This window comes from Herpailurus yagouaroundi, unplaced genomic scaffold (genome assembly GCF_014898765.1).
Source record: "Herpailurus yagouaroundi ecotype Mexico unplaced genomic scaffold, PumYag 189, whole genome shotgun sequence".
Lineage (NCBI taxonomy): Eukaryota > Metazoa > Chordata > Mammalia > Carnivora > Felidae > Herpailurus > Herpailurus yagouaroundi.
Window position 1 is genome coordinate 2,093,622 of NW_024412420.1, and position 19,338 is coordinate 2,112,959.

Consider the following 19,338-nt stretch of genomic DNA (forward strand, 5'->3'; position numbering starts at 1 on the left):
CTTTTTTTTTTTTTTTTAAATTTTTTTTTTCAACGTTTTTATTTTATTTTTGGGACAGAGAGAGACAGAGCATGAACGGGGGAGGGGCAGAGAGAGAGGGAGACACAGAATCGGAAACAGGCTCCAGGCTCCGAGCCATCAGCCCAGAGCCTGACGCGGGGCTCGAACTCACGGACCGTGAGGTTGTGACCTGGCTGAAGCCGGACGCTTAACCGACTGCGCCACCCAGGCGCCCCAGTTTCCCCTATCTTTGAGAGTCTCAAAATTTAACATACAATTCCAAGAGGGTTCAGAAAACCAGATAAAAAATATCTTTTACCAATAAACACTATACCAAGCCCAGCTGGACTTAAAGTCCTGGAACTATATTGCTAATGCAACAGCTAATATATACATGTGACTACTGAGCACTTAAAATGTGCCCAGTCCAAACTGAGATGTACTCTAATTACTGAATAGACATTAAAATTCAAAAACTTATTTAAGAAAAGTAAAATATCTCAATATTCTTTGCATAATTAATTACATGCTAAAATGATATTCTGGATCTACTGAGTTAAATATATTAAAATTGATTTCACCTGGTTTTTTGTTTTACCTTTTTCAATGTATCTACTAGAAGATTTAAAATTACATTTGTAACTCACAAAATTTCCATTGGACACTATTACCTTAGAATGCAGGAAGAAAGAAAAGGAATCCTTAGAAAAAATAATAGTGATAGCTCTTATCTTACCTAGAAGTTCAAGTTTTCAGAGGTATTGAGGAACCCAACCAAAGGACATCCTAAAGCTATATAAAATGGCTGCTAATGTATCTCCAAATGAAATTTAAATCTTGTGTTTATATTTATTAAAATATTAAAGTCACTGTGTAGAAGCCACAGGTGTAGTAAAGATAAACACTTTTATGGGTGAAATTTAAAGTATATTCCTTCATGTATCACCTTAATAACAAAAGCTTGACCAACTAATTCAGGAAAGCTCCTGAAGTATTATTTTAATTATAACTGTAAAGGCTCTGGTATAAACAACACCATCCAAAAGAACTTTCTGTTATGATGGAAATACTCTATTATCTACATCACCCAATACAATAGCCACTAGTCACAGGAGCACTTGAAATATGGTTACTGAAATTGAGAAACTGAATTCCAACTTTATTTCAATTAACTGAAATTTAAATAGCCACCAGTGGCTAGTGGCTACTATCTTGAATAGCAGGGTTCTAAAATTTCTTTAAAAGAAAAAAAATAGGGATTATATTTCCTTATTTTGCCCTAATATTCTAGTTACAATTAACTCTGCACAAATACTCAGGGATGTACTCCTCTCCATCCTGTGAACTTTGCCTGCTTCATGCCATAAGACGAAAATCTCTGTGAACCAGGCTCTCTTTGCTAATACTTAACCGTAACGGCTTAGAACATACAGAACAGACATTTGATCCCATCTCCTTTATGTTCTATCCAGAAAAGATTTATTTTACTTATATGTACACATGTAAGTATACACATACATATATCTTATATATGTGTATATACATACTTCCTACACTGCCTTTAAAATTGAAGTTAAAGGTATCTTTTTTTTTTTTTTTAATTTTTTTTTCAACTTTTTTTTTTTTTTTTTTTTGGGACAGAGAGAGACAGAGCATGAACGGGGGAGGGGCAGAGAGAGGGAGACACAGAATCGGAAACAGGCTCCAAGCTCCGAGCCACCAGCCCAGAGCCCGACGCGGGGCTCGAACTCACGGACCGCGAGATCGTGACCTGGCTGAAGTCGGACGCTCAACCGACTGCGCCACCCAGGCGCCCCGAAGTTAAAGGTATCTTACACAGTAAAAATCTCAAAGCAGATTTACCAAATATATTTTTGCATAGAAATTAATTATACGGCTACATTTGAGGGAACATAGTTGAGGGAACATAGTAAAATTAGGGTATATATTCAGTGTTCCCTATTAACTTCTCTCCTATACGATCTCAACTGCCATTTAGCAGACTCCTATGTAAATACATACTGTAAGATACTGGAGTAGCAGTCTTTTTGTTAAGTTTATTTTGAGAGAGAGAGAGAGAGAGAGCGCGCGAGAGAGCGCATGTGCAAGTGGAGGAAGAGCAGACAGAGAATCCCAAGCAGGCTCCACACACTCAGCATGAATCCCAAGGCAGGGCTCAAACTTATAGGGCTTGAACTCACGAACCGTGAGATCATGACCTGAGTGGAAATCAAGAGTCAGACACAACCAACTAAGCCACTCAGGTGCTCCTGGACTAGCAGTCTTAAAAAAAAATCCTTACTAATAACTTTCTACTCTGTGTACATTCCTACAAGCATTTAAAACTCTTACTAGGGGCACCTGTAATGCTAGTAAGTCACTGGTACTTACTACATCCATTTACCTGTGCTTTTACTACCAAACACAGCGACTGTCATCTGATAGAGCCCCCTACACTGTAGGAAAACACCTAAACTGTTAAGACAAAACACTGATCATTCTTTTAACAATACCTGAAGATGGCAGATTTAAAAGTAATTCTTTTCAATTTTTCTGTGTTAATTATCCTTATAGCTTCTTAAATTTCTGTGGTTAATTACCCATATAGTTGAGGGGTTCTTTACAGCTAACCTAGCTATACCACTAGATTTAATTCCATTTCCTGAGTCCCTAAAGACTGTTACAGTTAATCAGAAAATTAGCTATACTGAAGTCCAGATTATTAGAAGATGAGAATCTATATTTAAGGGGCATAAAAGGAGGAAGAATGAAGAAGAGGTCAGTAATAGTATTTTCTCCTTTGTTCAAATCAAACCAGTTTCACAGTAACAATTTCCTTCCTTGACAACTGTGTTAATTCTTTTTAAGAAAGCGTATACAAGTTTAACAAAAAGTGAACTGATTAGTGAACAAAAATAGTATATATTATGCTTAATGGGTTAGCTTCATAATGGGCTAGAAGTGCACTAATTTATAATCTAATATTTATCTACCTTCCCAATTATCATTCCATTGAATTCACTGGAAAAGTTAGTAGTCCCAAACCATAATTTAAAGCAACTGACAGATTTATATGCTGGGTTTTTCTACTTGCTTTTTCCTTTCCTTTTTTTTTTTTAAATGTTTATTTATTTTTGGGAGGGACAGAGAGCGCGCACATGTGCACAAGTAGGGGAGGGGCAGAGAGAGAAAGGGAGACACAGAATACAAAGCAGGCAACAGGCTCCAAGCTGGCAGCATGGAGCCTGACACGGGGCTTGAACTCATGAAGCGTGAGATCATGACCTGAGCCAAAGTCAGATATTCAACCAACTGAGACACCTAGGTACCCCTCTACTTGCTTTTCTAAAGGGGAGATGGCAGATAAGCTCCTATGAAAAAAGATTTGAGGAACAGCATTTATTCTTCCTGGATAAAATCAGTTTTGTACCACAACTATCCTTCAAGAGTAATTCAAAAGAGCATATACTATTTCTGATACCACCCCACTAATAAAACACAATTTGAATTTAGTCCCCCTTCTAAATGGGTCAGCCTCCTGGGGCACCAGGGTGGCTCAGTCAGTTGAGTATCAGACTTCAGCTCAGGTCATGATCTCATGGTTCATGGGGTCAAGCCCTGCGTCATGCTCACTGCTGTCAGCACAGAGCCCACTTTGGATCCTCTGGTCTCCCACGCCACCCCTCCGCCACTCATGCTCTCTCTCAAAAATAAATAAACTTAAAAATAAATAAATAAATGGGTCAGCTCACAGAAAAACACTAGTGCTCAATTACAGAATTAAGTAACAAGTAGAATCTACTAGATTTATGGAAATCTCCAATATGAAAAGTTGTATCTTCTATTAATAATAGCCCATTAAGAGAACTTCTTGCATGAAGAGAAATAAAGATACTTCCAGTATCTAACATGGCTCATCGAACACATTCATTTATTTCTACTTCTTTGTGAAGCAAAAATAGATAGTAAAAGGCAGGAGAAGCACAAAGAGAATGGTGGAAGTAAAGGCAACAGACAAAACATGATCACAAAATTTGGGGAGCTAGCAAGCAAAAGCAAAAATAGTAACTAACTTAGTAAATAAGGGCTAACGGGAAGATACCAAGGTAAAAAATAAATTAAACCCACAGAATCCCGAATCCCAGAGAGATACAAAAGTTGAAGACACTGGTAGATCTTTGAAGGTGGATGCATGGTGTAACTAAAAAGAGAAAGAATGAAAGTTCAAATGATAAGTCAGACTCCTAGACCTACTTCTCCATCCTGTAGACAGGATCTTTACATCTTTCCAGATCAGTGGAAAACTTACAAGTTCACTCTGAATTGGATGAAACAGAGGGACTCTGCACTTAAAGATACTAGATACAGCTGAAATGATGTATTTAAAAGAGAAATTAAGTGAAAATCTAAATACCATACAAGTATAGTATTTCCCCAATATAAATGTACAACTACAGCCCCCTTTCCCCAGTAGACTCCCTAAACATCGGCAGCCAAGCTTATACTCTCTAGTTAGGATACTAAAGGACTCCTCCGGGAAAGCAGTTAGCTTAAAAGAATGGGGGTGGGGAGGGACACATACAGATAGACAGGCAGCAGGCACCCAATAAAATGAACAGGTCCCCGACAAGTCACCCTACTAAAGCCTGCAATTTCATAGCTACTCACATACAAACAGAATTTCCAATCAGTATTTTAGTGCCCAGAAGTCTCAAGAGTAGAAAAGGAGGTAATTTAGATATTCAGGATCCCAAAATATTACTTCTCATGTACTCCCTTCTTAGGAAACTACTGGTGGATAGGCACTACCAAAATAGTTAAGACAAAAAAAGCAAACATGAGATCTAGGAAATAAGGGAAAGGGAATTCCCATGATGAATGCTGTGAAACGAGCCTATAGAGCAACCAGTCCAAATTAGAACTGAAAAATGAAGGGCTCAAACGTATATTTTTTTTAAATATTTATCCTAGGAGAGAGAAAGAAAGCACGTGAAGGCACATGGGGGAGGGGGCAGAAAGAGAGGGAGAGTGGCGCCTGGGTGGCTCAATCGGTTGAGTGTCTGACTTCAGCTCGGGTCATGATCTCACAGTCTTGTCAGTTCGAGCCCCGCGTCAGGCTCTGTGCTGACAGCTCAGAGCCCGGGGCCTGTTTCAGATTCTGTGTCTCCCTCTCTCTCTGACTCTCCCCTGTTCATGTTCTGTCTCTCTCTGTCTCAAAAATAAATAAACGTTAAAAAAAAAAAATTTAAAAAAAAAAAGAGAGGGAGAGAGAATCCCTAGCACGCTCTGTGCTGTCAGCACAGAGCCCAATGTGGGGCCCAAACCCATGAACTGTGAGATCACAGCCTTAGCTGAAATCTAGAGTTGGATGCTTAACCAACTGAGCCATCCAGCTGCCCCACAAATAAAGATATTAAGTGACAAGAGAGGGGAGCCTGGGTGGCTCAGTTGGTTGAGTGTCCAACTCTTGGATTTTGGCTCAGGTCGTGATCCTGGGGTCATGGACTGAGCCCTGTGTCAGGCTCCGCACTGTGTGGAATCTGCTTAAAATTCTCTCTGTGTCTCTCTCTCTCTCTCTCTCTCTCTCTTTTTTTCTCTCTCTCCCTCTCTCACCCCCCCCCCCCTTTGCCCTTCTCTCTGGCTCATGCTCTTTAAAAATAAATCTTAAAAAACAAAACAAACAAACAAAAACACACAGAGGGCCACCTGAGTGGCACAAGTTGTTTAAGTGTCCTGATTTTTGGTTTTGGCTTCAGGTCATGATCTCAGAGTCTGGGAGTTTAAGCCCTGTGCCAGGCTCTGCACTGATGGTGCTTGGGATCCTCTCTTCCTTTTTCTGTCTGTCTCTCCTGAGTGCACTCTCACACACTCTCTATTCTCTCAAAAATAAATTAAAAAGAGAGAGAAAGAAAAAAGAAACTAATAGATTACACAAACTACTTAAAGGAAGGGAGGGAAGATTTGTGCTTCTGGTAAATAGTCTGGGAGTGAATCACCAATCAGTACATAGATCAAAGGTCAGAAAACTATAACTGAAGAGCTAGAGGATAAATATTTTAGGCTAAATATTTTAGGCTTTGTGGGTCATCTATCTCTATTTGGCTGTGCTGTAGTATGCAGGCAGGCATAAAATAATACATAAAGGAGTGAACATGGCTATGTTAAAATCAAATTTTACTTACAAAAACAGGTGGCAGGCTATATTTACCCTGTGGAGTAGTTTACCAATCCCTGACATAGATAATTAAGTGAAAAAAGAAATAATCATGAAAACAGAGGAAAACAAAAAGATACAGAGGAAATGGAATATAATCCTAATATACTATATGGCTTGGCTATAAATAGTATTTATATAATCATAGTAAATATTTTTTATGAACGCTTATAATCTTATTGGCAAGATAAGAAAGAAACAAAGGGAAAAGAACACATACAAGTATATCAATGTCCAAGTGGTTGGGATGGAGGAAGAGTATAAAGTAACTAAACCATCAATACAAAGTCAATAGATTAATCCTGAATAACTGAAAACTCAAGAGTAAGCATGTTACTTGCTTTAAAATGTATAACAGGTAAATTAAAAGAAAGTTAAAAGGATTAAAAGGGAATGCGTATAAGGAGCACATCTAGGAGTTGGGGCTCAGGATCACAGCTTTTCATCATTTTAGATCTTAGTAATCTGCTTGACTTCTTAAAACTGTATTATGTATTTGGTGAACATTGCTAATTACCAACCTGTATTTCCCCTTCTTCTAATTGCCTACCTAATGTCTATTCTCTCTTTCTTCTTCTAATCAGAAACCTTATTTTGTTCAGAGTAGCAATGCTTCCACATAAAAATATGTTTCTCTCAGGATAGACAGTGATATGTCAGCTAAAGTCTCTAAGAAGGAAACTATTTTCTGATTCAAGGGTCACCCCGTCTAAATTCTTCCCTTCCTCTTCCTGCCTGAATTCACTGTGAGTGAAATCCAAAGCAACAACACCCACTGGGACCATGTGGATGAAAGCCAAAGACTAAAGACGACATGGAAGAAAAGTCCAGGAAACCTGAGTCCTTGAAGACATTACTGAACCAATGCACTAGTATTGAAATATATACCCCCAGATTCCTTGCAATTGAGAAAAATCAATTCCTACATAAGGCAAGTGGTTAAGTCTTCTGTCTTTTGCAACTGAATTCATTCCTAACCTGTACAATTAATTTTCTTGTTGATAATAAAGGTTTATGTTCATTTTCAAAGAGGAAAAAATAAAAGAGCCTTGATTTGTCCAGGTTTATCTACTCATCCATTCTAATAAAACTAAAAAGAGAAGTTTAAAAGAACATTAAAAAAAGATGTGCACATAAGACAGAAAAGATGGCATCTCAGCAATGATACAACATAACCAAATGTTTACTTCATATCCTCACATCTTTCAGGGAAAACTAAAATATTTCCTTTTCCCTTCTCTCACATTCCATCTTACCACTGTTTTATCTCTCTTGAAGCCTCACTAATTTAACAACTGCTTGGGACCAAATCTTCTAACAGGCTGTGTCTCAAACCATTTAAATCACAGAGAACTGTAGCAACCTAAAGCTTTTAACTGCACAGGAAAAGATGGTATCTTAAAGTCTTCTGTGCCTCTACCTACTCTACAAATTAGTGTCATAAATTTGCTTAATTCAAAGTTCAAGAAAATTACAAATACTCTAAGACTAAACAGGTCTTATATAGAAAAGCACAAATTTAAATTACTTTAAAGCAAAATGAGAAGTTTGGGAATGAAAAGAGCTAACTCAATCCAAAACATAACTACAGATCACTATCTTTTACAAGTATTAATATTACTTAACAGAGTACTGTGAATATATGCACTAGTATAGTACTAAAATAAGCACTGTTCATTGCTTAAGCCTCTGCTTTCATCCTACATTTTTTCTATCATCCCGAATAAAAATTTAGGCCACTATACTGAAACCACAACCTATTCTCACTTCAAGAAAATTCTTAAAATGTGTAAAAGAAAGGGTGAAGTGGTTAGAGAAAATCACATACTTACAGTACTTTGCCAAAATTAACCTCATTCATCTGTCTGTAAGATAGCTTGTTTTACTCCACATTTTCTGTAAAGCTATAAAAATTAACAAACCTAAGAAATGTTAAGTAAGAGTTTAAATAAGATAGCTTACCTTTTATTTATAGGTTTTTCATCTTTTTCATAAGGCTTTACAAACCACTTGCCAATGCGTACAAAGTTCCGGTTCATTAAACACCGTTCCAACAGATTGTGAACTGCTTTAAAAAGCAGAGTACGACATTCATAGGAAAGTCCATTCTCCCACACTCCATCTTCCTCTTCTACAAGAGAAATGAAAGAAACAAAAACTATATCTACTCAGAGCCAAGCAAAAAGTGTTACAATTTAAACTCTCAATTCGTAAACCCCCTACCACTTAGTACATTAAACCTTCTGCACCTCAGAATATTGAGCTACCATCACTTCAATATATCTCTACACATTAAGATATCAGGTTTCAAAGTTACTCCATATGGAATAAAATGCCTAAGTGCCATATATTCTACTAAAGTACCTGAAAATTATTTTCCCACTGCATAAAAAAGCAATGATGTAATGCAAACATACTGATTTGATTTCTGTATCCATGAAAAGACCATTTGTATAAGCTGGGATTTATTAAAGACACTCTATACCTGAAGTGCCAATTTCTAAGCTGGCTTACTTGTTAGTTACCTTGTCCTAATTCCTCTATTCATTCAGCTTGCCAAAAAAATTAGCTAGTTAATAATTAACCCAAAACATTTTATGTCCATCAGCATTCTAATCCACGACTCAACTATAAAAATAAGTAATGAATAAAAAGGAAGCTTTTGGCACACAGCCTAACAAGCAACGTATTATTAGCCACCTTAGGTCTCGTTTCAAACAAACGATTCCCATGATTACTATTCAGTATAGGATCCTCTACTGGGGGAAGAAATTTTAAAATATAAAAACCAAAATTTTAAATAGCACTTATGATATAGTTGTAACTACCCTCACTATTCATTAGTAAGCAGCAATTTTGCCAGCTCACCTATTAGCCACTCCAAGTTAACTTATCAAAAAAATATTAACATAGTTATTTCGAGAGAAGTCCAGATGTAGTTTAACAAAAATGTATTACTCTATCCCTTTCATACCTTTAACAAAGCATCAAAAGAATACTGCTACAAACTGTACTTGAGCTTTTTAACTTATTTTGTTTCAAATATAATTTAGTATCATTTCATAGCCTAGGTCTTTGTAAACAATATACATATGAATCTTTCAACGTAAGTAAAAAAATACATAAAACCTTTCTTAATTCAACACTAAAAATGTCTACACTACACTCATAGAAAAATAATAAACTATGATGCTTTTGAATAAAAGCAGAAGCATGTGTTTAGAGGGACACATGGTTTACATTCATAACCTACACAACAAATGGGAGAATGAACATTAACTAAAAAGCATATAATGACAGTGGACTTCAACTGCACTAGAAATTTGTGCCACTACAAAGTTAATGTTCTTTAAAGTGTTTTTAAAGTGTTTTAAATTAGTCAAGTCTTTCAAGTCAATTAATTATTTTTCCAAAAAGGTAAGCTTTAAAAAAAATGAGGTAAGCTATAGAAAATGACAATACTTGAGAACTGGAATAATTTTAAATCATTAATATTAAGCATTAATATTAAAGATAAAAGGCTTTCACATTCTATTATATTATAGACAACCATATATAGATAGATCTATATAGATCTATCTATCTCTCTCTCTATATATGTATCCATTTAAAGCCAAAACTTCATGAGTTTCGCTTTATTAAAGAAAACAGTAAGCTAGGAGAAAAGAGAAGTGGCACACATGGACTTCAATTTAATTATTTAAGGGTCTAGATCACAAGTATATTTGTGAGTCGCTGAGAGAAAAAAATCTTAATGTGCTTTCAGGCTAATCAGATTCTATCACTTCAAAATTAAAGTCACATTAAAAGTTTTACCTCAAATTATGATTTATAATTACTTAAAATATGCATGTTTTTAATTCCAAGAAAGTTATCCTAGGAATATCTTCCAGTTCTTAACTTCTTTGTAATCTATTTAGTGTATTTTTATTGCCATTTACCTCAAAAATCCTTACCTTCTGAGAAGCACAATGGTTATAACATCTGTTCTATACAAGAAATCTTTACCAAAACTCTTTTAACTAGTTCTAAGTCCAAAAGCTACAAAAACCTAAGACACAGAATTACCATTACATATTAAAGTTGTACAGTTACTATAAACTTCAAATATCGGAAAATTATTCACTTAAAACTTGAGAATGAATTTGCCTTCTTCCCAAAAAGAGTAAAAAAAAGTGTTTGGAATAGTAAAAGCCTATAATACAATAATTTATATACATTTTTCTTCTTTTCTTAGAGACACAGAGCAGGAGAGAGGGACAGTGGGAAAGAGAGACCATCCTAAGCAGGCTCCACACTCAATGCAGAGCCTGATGCAGGGCTTAATCCCAGGACACTGGGATTATGACCTCAGCTGAAATCAAGAGTTGGACACTCAACTGACTGAGCCACCCAGGCACCCCTACATACATTTTTTTTTTAACATAAAATCCAGTTACACCTGAATTTAAATGATTTAAGAATACTAAATACAGTTTAGGAAATTAATCAGCATTAATTTTCAAGCATTTCTCTCTCATTGCTTTAGGTTTTATCTAGGGAAACTCAGGTGAACTTAATGCTTTTATCTCGAGAAACTCAAGTGAACTTATCCTCATTTTACATCATACCCTCAAACTCCCACAATTTTCATTAACACTAAATGGGATTTAGGCATAAAACCACCACCTGTTAGGGTTTTCTAAACCAACAAACATCTTAAGTACATCCTCACCTATACATCAAGTAACTAAGCAACTATTACACTAAAGTAACATAATTTCATTTTTCACTGCTGAGGAAATAAGTCCTAATAACTAACACTCAGTGAAAAGCCTAAAGATTTTTTTTGGTGTTTTTTTTTGGGGGGGGGGGGGAAATCACTTAAAAATAAGAGACTACTGAGCAAAGCTTCTAATATCCTGATGTTATAATAACCATAGCAAAAACACTTTTCTACATGTTGTATTCAGATATGAAAAGTGAAATGGTACAACCAACCCACCCAGGACAATGATATGTACCTCTTACACTAATTAAAACAAGTCCTTGAATTGCAACACAAGTACTACAATAGAGAAGGGAGGTAGAGAGGAACACATGGCAAATCTTTACCTAGCTCTTTTGAATTTAATCAACCATAGCCTAATGGAAAAAGTCTGCTTAATGCACTTAAATGTTTTTTCTCCTCTTGTATCTGTATCCCCAGAGAAAACAGGTTCAATTTTGTTTATAGTACTTTTCCATCAGAACTCTTAGCATTAGAATTCTTCATCATCGTTACTTGAAAAATTTTTACAAAGTATCTATTTGAAAAAAACAATACAAAAGTTCACATGCTAAATTTGATAACCATAAAATATTTTTTTCCTGAGGATACAAGACTACAGCGATGATGATAAACTATGTGATAGGTCATTAAAATAATTCTGAGTGGTGGGGCGCCTGGCTGGCTCAGTCGGTAGACATACGACTCTTTTGATCTGGGGGGTTGTGAATTCAAGCCCCTCATTGGATACAGACATTACTTAAAAATAAAATCTTTAAAAATAATAATTCTGAGTGGGGGAAAAAATGAAAAGAACAAATGAGCTGACACACCTAATACCTAATATTCAACATTTTTCTCAAAACTGACATCTTTAAACATTTCAACAATAGACCAGTAAAAAAGGAATCTTTTCCTAAATAATTTTGACAAACTATTAAAACACAACATACACTAATGAATAATGAATGGGTCAAAATGATGGCAGAAAATACTACCTGAAAAAAAAAATATCCTGAAAGAGTAAAGAGAAATGTTTTTATTTTTATTATTTTTTTTAATGTTTATTTTTGACAGAGAGAGAGAGAGAGAGAGAGAGAGAGAGAGAGAGACAGAGCATGAGCGAGGGAGGGGCAGAGACAGAGGTAGATACAGAATCCAAAGCAGGCTCCAGGCTCTGAGCTGTCAGCACAGAGCCTGACACGGGGCTCGAACTCACAGACCGCGAGATCATGACCAGAGCCGAAGTCGGACGCTCAACTGACTGAGCCAACCAGGCGCCCCAAAAAGAAATGTTTAAACGTCTAATTCAGCATTTGTCTTGAATAATATAATTGCCCATTCACATTCACTCAACAAATATCACTGAGAGCCTTAAGCTGACAGCATCATTGATCTTTGGCAAAACCTGAAAAGCTCTGGTTTAAATACCCTAATATGTGTTGACGATTATCTTTGATATGAAGGTTTAAAAAAATATAGTTTCTTGCTCAAAATGGACAGTACACAGAAGAAACAGGACAAACAAAATTGTCCTAAAAGACAAGTGAATAAAAAAGTTGGGTCACAAGTAAATTATGGAAGAAGACAAAAACGAATTAACTCCCTTCAGGGTAGCTAGAGAACAAAAGTTTTTAGTTTGGCTGCACTAGTTTCCTATACCTCACTGCTGTTTATCTATTTGTTAATACTGTTAAAGCTGCTACTCAAGGTTAAATTCCATTATAATTAATATCCTTCAATAAAAGAATCTAAAATTCTAAGACTAACGAATGGCCCATTTAGTTTGACAGTAGTATGATGAAATTCTTGTATAATGAAAAGTATTTGGACACGTAGCTAAAATTCCATATATACACCACAGGAGCCAGAAAAAATAACAAGTATTTTTAGCCCTGACTTTGTTTTTTTAGTTCTCAAGGTATCAAGTTTTCTCAAAGTCTCATCACATTCTAGCTTACTATAGTTTTTTTTTTAAAAGATGTAAACCTTCAGGAGAGGTTTTGTTTTTATTCTTATTTAAGGGAAAGACTAAAAGCCAATAATGACAGCAATAAAATTCCAAAAAAGTGAAGGCATAAAACAAAAATACCCAGAAAAAATTCTTCTCCTTCAAGGACACACTAATGGTAATAAAACAATCTTGCTTTGATGCAAACTATAATAGCACACTTAAAAGAACAAATCAGTCCTGCCCACTATAGATAGGACTTGTCAGAGAAATTAAGCTAAAATTTTCCCAGCACCAGTTTTATATTTCTATCACACAACCACTAAATGAGGTCTGCTACAAATGTTAAAGCAAAAAAAAAGAAAAAAAAGAAAAAAAAGAAATTTAAGGCTGTAATCAAGAGAGGAATTTTGTTCCCTAATCCTTCTTCTATCAAAACATACTGATATTGGGGCCCCTGGGTGGCTCAATCGGTTGAAGGTCTGACTTCAGCTCGGGTCATGGTCTCGCAGTCTGTGAGTTTGAGCCCCGCATCAGGCTCTGTGCTGACAGCCTGGAGCCTGGAGCCTGCTTCTGATTCTGTGTCTCCCTCTCTCTCTGCCCTTCCCCCACTCATTCTCTGTCTCTCTCTGTCAAAAATAAACATTTAAAAAAAAAACACATACTGATATTGATTCAACTACCCAATCTCAGAGGAAAGAGCAAAAAGTTAAAAACAAAATTAAAAAAAAATAGTAGTAAGTAGAAGTTTTTGGCTTTAGGATTCAAAGAATATTCTGAACGAATGTCTTCCTGGAATGTTAGTTAGGACAATACTAGTTAGCACAAACCCTAACCCAAAAATCATTAGGTCTTTGCAAATTACTAAACAGTATTGACTAATGCTACAAAACAAATAACTGAGGGTTTGAAGTATCAAAATAGATTTGGTTTGCTGTGACAGATTTTTACCAATTAGCAACATGACAGATTTCTACCAATTAGCTATAAGGTGAGTTTACATTCTATTTCTATACCTCATCTACACTTGAAAAGAAAGGAACCCAAACATAGGCTACACAGACAAAATTTAAAATGCACTATAGAACCTGATCAGACTCTTCAGAACTATCAAGATTATCAAAACAAGAAAAGTCTGAGAAAATATCAGTCTAGAACAGCCTAAGGAAATGGGACAACTAAATGCAGTATCCTGGATGAGGCAGAGGGTAGAAAAAGAATTTCAAGTAAAAATAAAGGAAACCCAAATAATGTATAGACTTTTGTTAATACCACTGTATCACTATCAGTTCATTAGTTGTGAAAAATGTTAACAATACATAAGATACTCAAAATAAAAGCTAGGTGAGAATTATATAGGAACTTTCTATACTATCTTTGCAAATTTTATGTAAAACTTTTAAAATTAAGAGTTTATCTTTAAAAATACACTAAGGATGACACGAAGAAAGGGGTTAAGCAAAGGCAATTCTGTACTTTTATAACTAAATATTTCAGTTAATAAGAAAAACAGAATTTTACTCTTTGCAAAATAGAATGCTTTCTCTCCTTTCCCCACCAAGAAGGGAAATATCACCATAATCACAAACATTTCAGTAACAAGATGTCATAGGTGCTGAACCAAACAGAAGGGCACTGCCTGTGCCTGCAAAAAGCAAGCTCAAACTAAATTAACCAGCTTTTTAGTTACCACCTGGGTCCTTCCGGTTCCCCTTTCCTCAGTGCTACACCTCCACTTGGAACTCAGGATTGCCTCCTGCAGCTGATGCCACCCCTACTGTCCAGCTGCTCTCTTCTCAGGGGAGCTTAAAAGAAGGGAATAGAGTGCCACAGATGGGAAGAAATGAAAAAGGGGTTAGCTAGACAGACAGAGGCAGACTAATTATCCCAAAAGGGAGGCAGACGGTGTCCCTGGAGCAAAGAAAAGGGCTAGACAAATATACTCCATCTGAAAAGACCTTATTATTCTTTAAGATATGTCTGATTTAAGTAACAACATTCTAAAGTAAATGACAAGGGGGGTGGGGGAGAAAGCTAAAACATTACATAAATACCAATGACTATACACACTACAGGACAGGCTTTGGAACGGTAATTACGATTATACATACTACTCCTAATATATTTTGCTTTACTATTTCAATTGCTTTCACTTTGACAAAATTTTTAAAGTTAATTCCCATTCAGTGGCATTCAGCAAAATCTAACAACAATTAAAACCTAATATGCCAAAATTATATTCATTTACATTCAAGATCAATATTTTAAAATACAGGTACTACCATTTTTTTTAGTTATGCAAAAAAGCAAAATTAAACTACAGAAGCAGTTTTTTAAACTGTAGCCCAGTTTTAGGAGAAAACATTTAGCATAACATGAAACTTAGGGGAGAAAAAAAATCCACACAGTATTTTCATTTAACTTTAATAGGCTTTACTTCTAAAACATTAGTCCTACTATGGTAAAACTGAATACCTCACACCTGTTAAAATTCTTTGATTTCACAAAATGTATTACATGGAATCTGGGGGGAAATGGTCTGTTCATATGCTCTGCCAATTTTATTAACACTAAAATCCCCAAGTCAGCATTATAGTTTATCAACAACTAGTTTTTATCTATAATTTATAAACATCATTAAAATAGTTCCCAAAATTTTTGTAAGGTGGTTTTTATGACCACTTAAAATAAAGATTAAAATAACTCCAGCATACCAAAGTCAATGGAAGAAAAAGGAAGCTGGCAAGCTTACCTTTTGACATGACAATTAAAAAGCAGCAGCATCTTGCTGATGCCAGGAAGAAATTTCATATCCTCATATATATGTATATATCATATATTTGTGCATGTACATATATATAAACACATCACTTTACATATTTAGAACTACACTGCATACTTAGAACTAAGAACTAATCTCTCCAGCAGGGATCTTATTAGGAAAGCTGGAAAAGCCGGAAAGCATTTATCATAAAAGAACTGCAATCACTCTCAAAATAAGGGTTAGCACTGAAGGGTTTGTTCATTAGAAGGAAAAGGCGACTTTCAAAACAAATATAACACATACATTCCTCCAGAAAAGTTAGTCTTACTAAGGGCTTATTTGAGACAGCCACCTGGATTACATTACATCCAAAAATAAAATAGGTCTTACAGGTCAAATGGACACTAATAGAAACTTCAGAGTACTCAATTTCAAATAAGAATGCTTTTTTTTAGTTATCTAAAAATCCTAAATTTACCTGTCAAGAATCATTACCAAACATCTTGCTGAAGTGGTTGGTACCTTACATGCAAATAACTAATCATTTACATTCCTATCATCAAAGATTCAGTTAACATTGATTCTTACAGTCAGAGTAAGCAAAAGCATCAGTGATTACTATAAGAGAGCTAGAGTTTCTTTTTCTAAAGTAACATTTAGTCCTAAAAGTCACAAAAATAAGACAGAAGTAACCTTATTGAAACATTTATAATAAAATTATTTCTGTGTAACTTTTTTGATTATGACCCCATGTTCTATATAAGCTAAATAAGTTGGCACTAGTCTCATCTTAATGATAGTCTTTGATGAAACAGTATCTAAAATAAAAGAATCACTTTCCAAAAATAACACAATTAACATATGCTTTCATTCGTTAATATAACAATAACTAAATATGTATCTGAAAAAACACGAGAAAGTTACAACATTTCTAGATACCCCTCTAACTATCTGCATATTCATACAGTAGACAGCAATGGCAAAATTGACTCAAATAGTTACATATGCCTACAAATTACTGTCAGGAACTTTATGCTCCCCCATTCCATTTTTCTTAGGTAATGTAACATGTCTTCCCTGTGCCCTGTCTGTAAGAAGTTCACAAGGAAGCTGGGTGGTGAAAGAACAGTTATTCAAGGCTAAAGCCTACCACAGTATGGATAATTTAAGTAAAATAAAATAACCAGAGTGAAATAAGCTAAATTTTCATCTGGCTTCATACCTAACAGTGTTTCACACACAAAAACATCTCATTTTGTAATATAAATGATTTTTAGGAAAAGTATACAATGTTGCTGTATCATTACTTAGAAATGATAATAAGTTGCTTTCACCTGACAAGTCATGGTGAATAAGGTCAGCAAAATTGGGGTCTTCACCCCACCAAAATATCCACAATTCTCTTCTTCCAGGTCTCTGATCTCGCCGCCAAACACCGAGTACATCTGCCTTAAGGCAGCGACTAAAACTGCTCAAAATGGGGTCTTCCTCTGTCACCGGAAACAGAATAGGGGCAGAAGTTGGGCCTTGCCATACATATCTTTTCCATTTAATTCCCGTCAAGTCAGCCTAAAGAAAAGAAAGCGTGATTATTGCACATTCACTCAAAGTCAAAAGCACTCACTTTTAAAGTCCCTTTTTTAAGACATTATAATTTTTCAATATATACTTAAGATATTAAAGCAGATTGACTGAAAAAAAAATGTTTGATAAGTGAACCAAAAATTTAAGGACCAGAAACAGTTAAAAAATTAACACTGACATATCACTGAATAGCAACAAATACTGTGTCCCAAAGAGAAATAAAAGAAATGTAATAATGTTAAATACAAACATGTACTTTAATACTGCACACTTAGTAAACATTTCCTAAGTTCTGTTCCAACTGGTCACACTTGTAACAGAAAATTAATTTTTAAAGACTCATCATTCCATGTTTATAGAAGTGATGTCTCTAATGAAAAGAAACGTGAACTATAACTGAAAAAATTTATTAGTTCTTCACATACCCCTTTTAGGAAAAGTGAAATAGGTGCTCACAAAGAACTGTCAAGATTTGTAGTAGTCTATTTTCAAAGAACCTGATACTAAAAGTACCAAAAACAGACGGAGCCAGAAATGTAAAACCTGCTGTTATGTCTTAACATCTGAAGATGATGCTGATTAATGGACATTGTACAAGAAAACATTTTATAAGAGAGAAGGGCGCTAAAAATCCCTATTTGGCACAGTGAAAGAAATTCGACAGAGGCAATTCAGTAATTCTTTACTGCGCTTAAAGGTGTAAAGCCTAAAGTGCCAAAAATGAAACTGCTGATACATGACTGGCAGTTTACACTTGCCAACTAGTTGTGCTCCGCCCACTCAGTTCACTTACCTATCAGATTCTCTCTTAATATTTCTCATAGCACAGAAAATATAAAAAAAGTCACTGAAACTTTAAATCATGGGTGAAGCTAAGCTACTGCCCAACCGAGGACTAAATATTTGCAACAGTTGGTACTTTTCAAAGTCTTAACAGTTGGATGTTCCCAGAACTGGGCCAACCTATACAATTGTCATTCTTGCATCCAACTTCCCTAGACTTTTCAATAAAACGAGGGGCAGCCTGCTCAAAGCATTCTAAAAATACAAGCAAAAGACAAATAAAAAAAAAATTAGTGCAAAATCATGACACGTCCATTAGTCCGTTTCACTCTCACACAAACATAATGTAATAAAAGCAAGATGGCTAGAAATTGTCAAAACGGTAAACTGTTTTCAAAGTTTAAAGAGAAAACATATGAAATAGTATCTACTGGTTTTTATACAGAGATATGAACTCATCGGAGGAAAAAACTAATCTGCTAGTTTGACTCATTAGAAGAACGTAAAACGAAAAGATTTTTTGTATCTAAGTTCCGGGGTACTGTTTATTGGGGGAAACCAAACCACCGGAGTGAGGCATAAAGGCACCGGGAGAATGGGCAATATGCAAAGTGTGAAGAAAGATACACGGTCAATAAGGTGAAAAGCAATAGTTAAGAAACACAGAGGGAAATGTGAGTGTCCAGCCAGATAAGGAGCACAAGTTGAAGGCAGGACTATGGTGAGAAAGAGTCAGAAACAAGGAAGGAAAAAAAAAAAAAAAAAAAAAAAGCCAGCACTCCTACACCAGAGCCCAGGATGGTGGGTGAGCGAACGCGTTGCCCGGGGTAGGTGCGGAGCTGGGCCGCCACGCCGGCTCTGGCTGGGCCTAGCCTAGGGACTCGGGCATCTGGATCAGACCCGGACCCCCTCCCCCACGGCCCAAGGGCGCACCTCGCCGCCCCCTCCCCCACCGCCCCGGTTCGCCGGGGCCTCTGCCCGCGGCCCGGGCACTTACCAGGCAGAAGAGGTTACAGTGACAATCTTCCAGGCTGGCCCCGTTCGGCACGAAGGAGGAACTCATCGTCCCTCACAGCAGCCGCCGCCGGCGCCACAACCCACCATCCGCCATTACCGCCGCCTCCGACCAGAGAGAGAAACACAGACACCGGGGAGGGCGGGGGGGTGGTGGTTGGGGGAGCGGTGGAAGAGGAGGCCGCCGGGCCGCCCGCCCTCCCCACCCACCCCCCCCGCCGCCGCGAGCAGCCCCCGCCGCCCGGCCGGCACCTAGCCGCCCGGGGCCCAGGGCCGGCGGG

General features: G+C 36.4%; 1 protein-coding gene across 2 annotated transcripts in view; it reads right to left on the reverse strand.

Moving 5' to 3' along the window:
* Positions 1-19,276, reverse strand: part of MED13 (mediator complex subunit 13) — a 111,244-nt gene extending 91,968 nt beyond the window's left edge. The window contains exons 1-3 of one of the 2 annotated variants that reach the window (XR_005797433.1): positions 19,041-19,276; positions 17,011-17,245; positions 8,177-8,345 (exon numbers count right to left, since the gene is read on the reverse strand). Coding sequence is in view for 1 of the 2 variants with exons in the window: in XM_040496929.1 (XP_040352863.1) it covers positions 8,177-8,345; positions 17,011-17,245; positions 19,041-19,106 (470 nt within the window). In the remaining variant the exon portion in view is untranslated. The remainder of the gene's footprint in view (positions 1-8,176; positions 8,346-17,010; positions 17,246-19,040) is intronic. The other variant, XM_040496929.1, reaches the window with a different exon arrangement.
* Positions 19,277-19,338: the final 62 nt, after the last annotated feature.